This window comes from Cyprinus carpio, chromosome A1 (genome assembly GCF_018340385.1).
Source record: "Cyprinus carpio isolate SPL01 chromosome A1, ASM1834038v1, whole genome shotgun sequence".
Lineage (NCBI taxonomy): Eukaryota > Metazoa > Chordata > Actinopteri > Cypriniformes > Cyprinidae > Cyprinus > Cyprinus carpio.
The window spans coordinates 948,523-960,696 of record NC_056572.1 but is presented as its reverse complement, the minus strand read 5'-3'; the positions used below and the strand labels follow the sequence as shown (position 1 = coordinate 960,696).

Below are 12,174 nucleotides of genomic sequence, written 5' to 3'. Positions count from 1 at the left end.
ACAGTGCTTTTGTCGAATTATTGCTGACGCTTTAGTGAATGTGTGACTTTTACAGCTACCGGCTCGCTTTGGTTGAACTCGGACACATTGTTCCTGTGTTTATAATGCACGAAAGATGTATGTCTGTTCTTTTAAAAGTGAGTGGTTTGTATGCACAGGAATCTATCTATCTATCTATCTATCTATCTATCTATCTATCTATCTATCTATCTATCTATCTATCTATCTATCTATCTATCTATCTATCTATCTCACCATCTCGTAAACTGAACACTGCCAAACAGTCAGACTCTTGGTCTTTCTTGACCACAATTGTAGTATATATAGCCTATATATTTTTTTTATTAGATCCTGCACTTTTAAATTAATACTGTTCCTATACCTTTTGATGTTATGTGTGAATAACACCAAGGATTGCTACCTAATTTCGTTGCATTCTGTGTAATGACAATAAAGGAATCTGCTTCTATCTATCTATCTATCTATCTATCTATCTATCTATCTATCTATCTATCTATCTGTCTGTCTGTCTATCAAAACCCTGATCTTCTTCAAAAAAATACTCTAAACAACATAAATAAAATAAACAAAATAAAATAAACATTAATTTAAATGTGCATCACGCCTAAAAGAAAAGTGAGCTGGTAAACTGTCCATCAAAAAAGATCTCCTTCATCACAAAAACGCTACTTCAGAAAAAATAAATTTAGAAAAGAAAAGTGAGCTGGTATCAGCCGCAGTTGTTGAGGTTCACACCGATGCTTTGGGCGTCCGGTTGAGATGCGCGACGCTGACGGTCCTGCCCCGTCTGTCGAACCGGAACAACGATGATAATGAAGATGATGGGTTCCACACGGCGCGTGTAGGGCTAGGTCACCACAACCGGACTCTTAGGAGACACTCTGATCCGCGCGCAGTCAAACTTCAGATGGACTACCTTTACTCTGCACTGACCAGTAAAATGAATTGGATCACACTCCTGCTGGCTGGCTTGACTTTATGGGGCAAAGTGTCCGTGCACAGCTGCTTAGATTATGATGACAGTTATGATTATTATGAAGAGGACAAAACAGAAACGATAGACTACAAGGATCCCTGCAAAGCTGGTAAGACGGTTTTGTGCGATCTATCCTCCTTGCTTTTGATCTGATAACACTTTTTGTGAGGTGATCAAAGGGGAAAGCATAAACAATTCTCGTCCCTGCATAGTGATAAACGGATGGAAGAGTGAGTTGTTGAGCTTGTTTTTCTCATACTTTATTTATTTATTTATTTTTACGCGGAGACGCGCACTGGTCACGCATTGAGTCCTCGGTGCGCGAGCATCAGCGACGCATCTTTTACTTCATTTTTCTTTTCTTTTTTTGACGTAGAAATATCCCTCGCAAGCCTCGCACGACCCCTCCTCCCCCGCTGAAATGATCTGGCCCGATCTAATTCGGTTTCTCCCGGGGCTCGCGGGGCCACGTGCGCTCCGCTGTCATAAACCCGTGCCTTCCGCGCGCAAGTTCGTCCACCTGCTCGATTTACAATCTCTTATGTAATTATTATATCAATCTAACGAATGTGAAAGTGAGTTCACTCCCTCCATCTGAGTCAGTATTTAACTTGCAGGCAAAAGTTATGACGAATGTTCTTAGAATGATTCATTTTTATTATGTAAGAAAAAGGAACGAGTAATTACAAAAAATCCTTGACTTTTATATACGTTAACATTGTGGATAATTGTATTTGTATTTTACATTTATTATTACGTAATGATTATAGACTTAGTGGTACAGCCTAAACAGCTATACAGATGTTAAACTGTAAAGATTACAGAAGCGCTCAAGGGACAGTGTGTATATGTATGTATATAGTCAATATTAGTGGTGACCTGTATGTATTGTATCTTTATTTTGACACATCTTCATAAAGAAGGCTAGTAATATGATTTCTTTTTCACTCTGTCCTCTCTTGGATGTGTAAGTAAACTCCACCTAAGGCAGAGCAGATGTTTAAATGCATCGTCTGCAGTTACATTTGGTAAAATTGCTCTGTTCCTCCCTCTCTTGCATGCCAACACACATTCTCTCTCTCATTTTCCTTTGTGTATATATCATGTTTACTCAGGAACTATAAATCTGAGCATTCGCTTCTCTGCTGCAATGTGCTGGCATTGTTTCCAGGCTTTCATGAGAGTATGTATGTACACACGCACAAGGCACACATACTGTACACACAGGCAATATGGATTACGGATGAGAATGAAAAAAAGTCCCTGTCTGAGTGGTTTTGAGAGGGGATTGTAAGAGTGTTTGTATGTGTGCAGCGTGTATGTATGTTTGGATTAGTGTGTCTATGTTTGGGTGTATGCGTGTAGGAGTATGACTGTTTTGCAGTTATAGGGAGGACCTCTGTTTTTCCAAACTGTGAAATATTCAGCCTAGAAATTTGACAGGCTCGTTGATAGCAGTACTACTGGGAGAGGGTGGACAACATCATCACATAACCTTTAAGCACATACATACATAAATAGACAAAGAAAAACACTTTTAATCTTTATTACACACACAATCTGTCAGATTTCTATCACATATTCCAAGGCTATCGTAGTTCATACTGTTAATACTGGAACTTTTAAATGCTAGTAAACAGCCTGTACCATGTATATCAACATGTACCCAACTCCCTTATAAATACCAGTGTACACCCAAGATGACTGAATCTCAGTATAACATTTCAGGTATGGTTCATGTGCCATCATGCTAAACTTCCATTAATGTTCAGTCTACTTTTGGCAGTGGCCCCAAGAAAGACACTTCTCTAAAACATCATGATGTTAATATTAAAATGAACGGATGTAATTCATAGACCGCAGCTTTATATAGTTGATACAGTAATGACACACATTGGTGGAGTTGGTGTTAAAGTGCTTGAAAGATCTTTGCATCACACCAGGTGAAATGCTGACCATCTCAAAATTGCCCAGGTCATTGAGCATGTTCGATCTAGCTCTCTTTTGCTGAAGGAGCATTTTGCCGATGCGTTCGTTCGCAGAAATAGCCTTGCATTAGCATATCCGCGCTGTGTTGGTGTTTGAGTAGAAATAGGCATGCTAATTAAAGGCAAGGTGTCAATGAGGGGAGCTGCTGTGCCTTTCAGATGAATGGTCCCAAATTTAGTTTAATTGTTTACAGGCACACAGTATTAAACCTTGGCTTTATTTGACATGGCACACACAAACACGTTGTGTTTTCATGTTTTGTAGGAACTTTCTGTAGACATACTTGTATACTTTATTATTCTGTATAAACTGTATCATTCTACTCTCTAACTCTATCACTTCTACTAAACACAACCTTCACAGAAAACAGAAAAAAAAAACATAATTTGATATGATTTATAAGCTGTTTTCCCCATGGGGCCAAAAATGTCCGGTTTAATTATCCTCAACATAGGGTTTACCTGCACCACACACATATACTTTTGCTTATATATCTTTTTCGTATACATGTGTTGTTTTTGTTATAAGCTAATTGTGATTACTAAACACTAGACTTAACCATACCATTAAAATACACATTTTGGCATTTGTAGATATAAATGAAGACATTATTCACTCTCTTTATTAACTATATGGAAGGGTTTTGGTGTTGCAAGTTGGTTTGGTTAAGTTTTGCCGGTGTTTATTGTACATTTGGGTTGCAAAACCTGAAATGCGTGCACATTTAAATTCTGAATGTTCAAGGTGTACCTTTTCATGAGTTCCTATTAATGGTTTGTTTTGGTTGACACAACAGAAGCCTATTAGCTCCATTAATGAGCTAAATGCATTGTTTAGAACTTCTGTTCTTGTTTACAGAAACTGGGAGCTCTATTGGTTTCAATAGGTCAGTAAAGGGCTAGTAGCATTATACAGTCACTAGGCGATGTTATCTGTTTCTGTTATCTTAAGACATTGTAAACCTAATGACATTGTTGCCACAGAATAACCAGTCTTTTCTGATTATGCAAATTTAGCCCACGCCCCCTTGTTGATGCAAGAGAAACATAAACAAACCCGAAGGGAGTTTACTGGGGGTGTATACAGACAGACTTAGCTTAAGGGCAAACACGCAACTCTCAGAGTAAGAGTCAATATCTTTGATTGACAGCAGTTACAATATTGCCAAAGTTTTTACACAGTACTTATAATAGCATAATTAAAATACAGAAAATAAATGAGGTCAGGTAAAGGAAATAATATTAACACTATACTGTTACCCTCTTTTTCACCATATTGTGTATTCATAGTGATTGCACTTCATTCCTCACTCTTTCTTCATTGCCTACACATTAATTTCTTTCCATTAGTTTTATAGAGGGCACTGGTTGAGTGTGTGGTATTGTAGTTTATAGTCCTCTAGTTTATAGTAGTCTGCATCCAGTATACAAGGGCAGCTCAATGGCAGTGAAGTACAATGGTAATTCATAAAAATGTAATGAACAAGGCAAATAATACTTCATTGTCCTTCATATTAGTGATGAACACCACCATTGGCAAGTCAATGCTTTACTCAAGATAAGATAGTCTCTCTCTCATTGAGAAACTGCACCTGTCACAAAAATGCGAAGAATACACATCACAATTTTTTTTTAATATTTAATAGTTTTGGTGGCTAGTTTTGCAGTAGCAAGGAGTTTTGGAGAAAAAAACGGCATCCTAGACATTTTAACTGAGGTAAAAGTTGTTAAAAGACAGATTTCCTTACATTTGTGTCCAAATTCATCAGCAATCCATACAGTATACTTATGTAGGCAAGTATATGCTACATAGCAAATCTCAACTGCTTGTGTAAAAATGTAAACGCCTAATCTGCTAAATATGACTAAAAGACATGAAGATATTTACATCATTATTTTCTATGAAGCTGCTTTGAAACAATGTGTATTTTAAAATAAATTTGACTTGAAATGATCAAGTCAGGATAATCATACCACTTTTACAAATTAGCTTAAATGTACATTATGTTGGAACCCTCTTATATAATGACTGATCACTTTAAAAACTCTGTTTTAATTACTCACCAACATGTATGTTATATTATGCGGTGCAGCTGGGTGTTAATTTCACATCTACATAGGTGATTCATATCCATCTGTTTACATATTGCTTATGACCTTGTATCACATGTGTGTATGTACGGTGGAAATGACTCTGTGTGGTTGATCATCTTGCTGCCGTTGTTCTTGGGAAAACAGAATGTGAATATTTGGCCGTGTGCTTATCTCATGCCATTAGAGTGCACTAAACACATTTCCATCTCTTTGTACACTGATTTCCCTCAGTGTGTGTGTGTGTATGTGTGTGTGTGTGTGCGCGCTCGTGTGTGTGAATGAATGTGGGAGCCCACTTCATTCAGGCAGTTATCTCTTCCTGGTAGCCTGCATCCTGCCACTTAGCTTGAGACGAATCTCTCTCACTCACTCACACATGCACACACACACACACACACACACACACACACACACACACACACACACACACACACACACACACACACACACACACACACACACACACACCTTCATTCATGCCCCTTACAAAAGAGTTTTTTTGTCATAAAACTGTGCACACAGCAAAACCGAGAGTGTGAGTGATAAGAGAAAAAACGTTCACTTGTAGTTTTATTGTTCAACTGTCTGCAACGTAAAATTTTTATGTAGAGTTATATTCAAATACACTGAATTTTATTTTTAATTCAGGATTTACTTTAATGTAAAACACATCACAAATGTCATCAGCCTGTCCTCTCACATGTCACACTCACATTAAAATTCAAAGATTTCAAGACCTCATCAAATGTTTTTTTGCTCTTTGACTGCGTTTACTTCAGCTTTTCTTTGAAGTCAGTTAAATCAGTAGTTGAGCTGTTGTAAATGTGTGAGATGGAGATGGCCAGTTTAATAAAAAAGGATTTTCCAGGAGCACTCTGGTCTGAGAGCCAGCTTCTGAAAATTCCCAAACAATTCCAGCGTCAGCACTCTTCTCCGCCATGGACTGTTTGTTTTGGAATAGGGAAACATGAGTCAGCGATCCACACACTTCCTCCAAACTTAGAATGCGTTTTGCTAATTAAACAATTACGGCTTTACACATCCTGATGTGTGAAAAGGTACTTTGATGCTCCGACAATGGCACTGACTGAAGTCTTTCTGTCTGTCTCTCATACACATAGTGGCACATTTGCTGAGAGTGTGATGACAGTGATGGCTGGTCTCTCTCAGACCTGTTTGAACATGTGTTTTGGACGATTACAGGCAGTTAGTGATAAATACAGATGTATATTGAAGTAATTTATTCCCAAATCCTCTGGCACATCAGCGTCATGTTTTTTGGGTGAACAAACGAGTACCCACCCTTGAGCAGCAGTGGGTGGATGAGTAATCACTGTTGTAAAGCCAGTTATGTCCATCTAAAAAATGAAAAAGACTACATGCAAAAACCTAATGAATCTTGCATCTTTAAATTCATCTCCTTTAAATTACCATTGCAGCCATGCACATGCAGATGTGACATCTTTGGATGTTGCATTTCATACTGTTTTTGTATAAATGTATATTTGGCACCAAGTATGTGGACTTTTTGTGCTATTATGTCTTTTTGGCACCTTATAGACTTGCAGTAACACACTGATGTAATGAGTGATTTAAGTAGTTTCAAAATTAGAGACCCTTCCTTTCAGTCACAAGTGTTCACACATTTGAGCATGTTATTACAAGGTGTAAACAGCAGTGTGATCTCATCACAGAATCACAGAGACAGATATTAAACCAGGTGTAAATAGGGCCCTTGATGCTCATAGTTCAGTCTGACTCTCTTGAGCAGTGGGGTGCATATGCATTTTCGCTTTAGTGTAATCTAAGGACCAATACATTTTTTTTTTTTATATTCCTTTTCAGTCGTCCAGGTGCCATGTATAGACACATAAACGCATTTGTTCAGATTACTGCTCTGATTAATACTTGTCTAAAAAAAACAACACGTCAGTTTTTAACATTGTCAGGATGCAAGGTGACATCAAGCAGTTATTGGAATATTTTGGATGCATATGTGTTTTGTGTGAGTGTGTCTGTCTGTCCCTGATTCTTCCTGTTATCAAGCTCGCTGGAATGCTTTTTGGGCTGTCACCCAAAATGCTTTGCGTCATGTCTCTCTGACATGTGGCGCAGATGTCTTTAGTTACGCGTGTCACTGATAAACAGAAACACCACGCTCATCCTTCAGCTCCCATGATACTCATTCATCAGACTCGGCTGCCTGTTTCTGTGCGTTTAATGAGGAAGGGATTCTCTGTATTAAACTGACATCACAGTAATGAAGCATCAACATATGGTCAAACCCGCAGTGTGTGTTGATCGGTGCCTCCCTACAGGATTCTCCACAACATCTGCCGTCTGTGTGTACTGTGGGATTGTCTGTGGGATTGACAACAAGAGAAGATAATCAGTGGTCATACTTGATTCAAGTATACAGTCTTCAGCTCTGTTCCAAAGCCTAATGAGCTGTTTTGCTATCATAGACAGTTGAGAGTAATAAAGCTTGACATTAGTGTGTTGTTAAGATAATATACATATGTGCATATTTTTACACACACACACGGTTATTCTACTGTACAAACTGTATTTTCTATCTCTAGCCCTAAACCTTCCCCTCAAACAAAACTACAGGCATTTTTTGATTTTCAAATAAACTTAATTCTGTATGATTTATAATCTTGTTTCCTCATGGGGACAAAAATGTCCCCACAAGCTCAAAATTTACTGGTATTGCTATCCTTGTGGGGACATTTGGTTCCCATGATGAAGGGAATACCAGATACACACAGACACCCAGAGACACAATATATATATGTGATCCTGGACCACAAAACCAGTCATAAGGGTCAATTTTTTTTAAATTGATAAGCTTTCCATTGATGTATGGTTTGTTAGGATAGGACAATATTTGGCCGAGATACAACTATTTGAAAATCTGGAATCCGAGGTTGCAAAAAAAATTAAATATTAAGAAAATCGCCTTTAAAGTTATCCAAATGAAGTTCTTAGCGATGCATATTACTAATCAAAAATTAAGTTTTAATATATTTACAGTACAAAATTTCTATGTGGAACATGATCTTTACTTAATATCCTAATGATTTTTGGCATAAAAGAAAAATCTATAATTTTGACCCATACAGTGTATTTTTGGCTATTGCTACAAATATTCCCCAGTGACTTAAGACTGGTTTTGTGGTCCAGGGTCACATATATGTGTGTATATTACCATATATAATATATAAATTAAAACGTGTGCTAGTAATCAACATTTCTCTTGCTTTATCCACCTTTTTGGATTGATCATAATTATGCTGCCTACCATTGTCACCTCTTATAATGGCTGAAAATGCTGTTTAGGTAGACAAGTCACCAGGATTTGGAACAGATCTTTTATTTGGAAAAAACTAGATTCTGAAGTGGTTAACTGAATGTTTTACTTTTGATTGACTTTTTTATTGCTTTTGGTGATATTTGCAATGCAAAAAAAAAAAAATACAAAGAGATCTCTATGTACTTGCTGAGACAAGTTTACTCAAATTGAATGCACTGTTAGTTACAGTAGTGCCCTCCTCCCATTCTTAAATCACTCAAAGGAAACAGTGAAAGTGACTTGGACGTTTTCAGGATAACCTGGAGAGTCTCATTTGAAACTGAAGTGTGACCTCCAGGATAATCTCCCGTTTTAGTACACAGTTTTATCTGCGGATATCACTGCACCCAGATTAAATCACACCTCCCGCTGCGCTAAAGTAACCTCAGAGATTATCATTTCATATTTGCCTAAACCTTTTTATTCCTCTCCAGATGACACATTCTGCAGAGGTCTCTTTGTTCCCATTTTCTCTTTGAGCAGATGTAAAGCTGTTACAGTTAACAATCCACATGTCACTGTGATGGTCACATGTTAGTCAAAACCCCTCCTACAGTTCATAATCGATTCTTAAGTACAGCCTCAGCTCTGTATTTATCGATCCTCACGGCTGAAGTTATTGACTGGTGCTAAGTTAAGATGTGCATTGATGTTAAGCGAATACGTGTTTGCTGAGGCATGACAGGCCTTCAGTCCCAGACTTCCCAAATCAATGTACAAATTCAACACAAAGCCTTTTCCTCTGTGGTCATGTCTAAGCACTTTGCCTTGTTCATCTGAATACATATTTTGCATTGTCTTTTCTCATTGTCAGGGCTGTTATGGAAACGGCAGAGACCTTATGTCAGCTTTTAAGTATAAAATTATTTAGCAGATTTGCATGCTTTAATGTTGATGGATGAATGGCGTTGCAATCTTATGTGTTGTGGAAGAAACAATTTGAGGCCACACATTGATTTACTATTAAAAGTCAACTTTGCAACTGCATCTTTAAAAATAAAATATGAATATGCTTTTCTTGAAATTTCCTGTATAATTATAACAACTGCATCATTTCTAGCTACTGTTGCAAATTTTCTTTGTAAGCATTTGATGAAATGTGACAAAATTAACGATAAATCATATTTTTATTATTTTTACTATAGAAATTATACATCTAAATTCGTAAAAAAAAAAAATGTTATATATATTTATTTATTTTTATGAGGTTCATTTTGTTTTATACTACAGCAGAGAGTCCCACAGATAAGTGGAGTGGAGTTAGATCAGTGCTAATATTAGTTCTCTATGGAGGGTGTGATCCACGGGAGGCTCCAGCTTTAAATGAATGTGAAACGGATCACAGTCACAGATTAAAGCTGAATATTGTCTGAGGAGTTGATGGGGGAGGGATGGATGCTTGTACACACACGTGCGCATCCACTAACAAACAATGCATGAGAAACAATAGTGGCGGCCTAAAGGTGCAGTTCACCGTTACGTGTACGTACGCATACACACACACACACACACACACACACACACACACACACACACACACACACACACACACACACACACACACACACACACACACACGGGCAGAGTGTATTCCAATCTGGAACAATCAAGATATCTTAAAGCATAATCTTCATTGTTTATTGTTTTTTATCAAGGTTGAGGAGTGAATTCCCAGCCAAAACTACTCGCACACACAAATGGCGTAGTTCCAAATATTATCTCTTTTTTCATGGCCATCTCTATGACCTCCTTGGCGACAGGCTAATGATGTATGATGTCATGACTGTAGATGAACTTTAGGAATGTTGGGGCATGCGAGATATGGACATTATGTGAACAGGGTTGGTAAGATTGCAACAGGAAGTATGTATATGCTCCCTGACATCCGCTTGTTAATTTTTAATCAGCATCTGACGGTGAAAGAGTGAAGGACAAGTTGCCAACCCAAGATTTTTCTTCTCATGTTAACTTGTCAATCGATTGCATATGCAGCAAACCTTAAATTAGCATCAGTCAATACCTCAGGCCATGCTGTTATGAGTCTCAGATGTGTCTGCCAGCACACAGAACATCAATCTATGATGCTGCCAATAATATCCTTGTCTCTTTCTTTTTCCAGCTGTATTTTGGGGAGATATTGCCTTGGATGAAGAAGACTTGAAAATGTTTCAAATCGATGGAACAATAGAGCTTTTACAGCAGTCCTATGGGAGACAGGGACACATGTCAGGTAAGACACATGGGATATAACAGTGCTCCACACTGCAGTTGTCAACAGTAGTTTAAAATTGGCAGATTTGTGAACTAATGACTGTTATGAACTGGTTCTTTTTAAAATTTGTGAAAAAGCCTCAAACTCAGGATTTAACAGTTTGAATTAGACTTAGTAAATCATCTGACTGAGACTTGCATCTATATGCATTTTAAATATTCTCAACACATAGTTTTCAAAATATTAAAGTTAATTGCTTCTGAACAATCATAGTCATTTAGTCTAGTATTTCATTTTGTCTAGAGCTCTACATATTATTAACTGACAAACCTGACACATAATCTGGATTTAAAAAATGAAAGGTCCACAATTTAGTTTGAGGTTCTAATGCACATGTTTTTTCAGCTGAGTTCAGTAACAGATGTTCGGTAGATGAGGTTAAAGCTGCAGTCAGCAGCTGCTGAGGGTTGAGGATTGTTTCTGGTGCAGAACAACAACAATTACTCTTATTAAAGTAAGGTTCAAGGTTTGAGCTTCTGTTCGACTCAGTCCTTGAAGCCACCCATGTGCTTTTTTCATCCTGATGTCATGTTTTGAATCAGACCTTCCTCCAGGCGTTAAATGCTCTTATCTAGCACTGGCCTCTGTGCAGTTTTGACTGCAGGGTGTACACACAGAAACACACACACATATATGGTAGCCTCTGTGGATTGTGTATTTAAGGTAATGTCTCGATCAGTCTAAGAAGCTGAGTTGTTATAAGCAGTGTTCCCTCTAAGCTGTGTGCATGCAGGAGAAATAATATGCAGCGCACAGGACAGACACAAAAATGAGTTGGGGAAGCCATTTGATTGCTAAATAATTGCAATGCTTGAGTAACTGCAATAGAGTTGGTTTCGCTATAGAACCAATGAATGCAGTTTACAGGTTTCATAGAAAGAGAATGATGTGCGCGTTACAGTTTACAGTTACACACAGGTGTAGTACTGTGCAAACTCTACTGCATAGGGACGTCTAGATAACTATATAAGAATTCACATGTTAACATTTTGTTATATTATAAGCCTAACAAACAAATGACCACAAAAAGGGAATTCATTTTTTCATATATTTCATATATTATATTAATATTATTATAAAGAATTGAATTGATCTGCGTGAGATTTTTAAAAGAATTTTATAAGAGTTTCTTGGTAAGTAACAGCACTGTAAAAATGTTTCTCAGGTAACCTAAAATGTGCATAATTTAGTTACATTAAGGGTCAAATCAAATATAAATAGCACATTAAGTTAAAAGTTACACACTTTTTTGTATGTGTGTGTGCTGTATAAAGAATGTTTTTGCTCAGGTGGCTGAAATGTCCACCCAATAGAGAAAAGTTTTGCTCAGCAAGAGGGAAATAAGGATGGAATAGATGTCCATGATTGTTTTGTGGGCTGTGGGTGATTTAAATTTATTAAAGTCGAATTGAAGTTGAAGAATGTGTGGGGATATTAGGAGTGCATAGCTTCAGGTGATTAGATGTGA

General features: G+C 37.4%; 1 protein-coding gene across 1 annotated transcript in view; it reads left to right on the top strand.

The window, feature by feature from the left end:
- The first annotated feature begins 695 nt into the window (after nt 1-695).
- Nucleotides 696-12,174, top strand: part of tll1 (tolloid-like 1) — a 33,008-nt gene continuing 21,529 nt past the window's right edge. The window contains exons 1-2 of the mRNA XM_042777314.1: nt 696-1,106; nt 10,554-10,664. Coding sequence (XP_042633248.1) covers nt 929-1,106; nt 10,554-10,664 — 289 coding nt within the window. The 5' untranslated portion in view covers nt 696-928. The remainder of the gene's footprint in view (nt 1,107-10,553; nt 10,665-12,174) is intronic.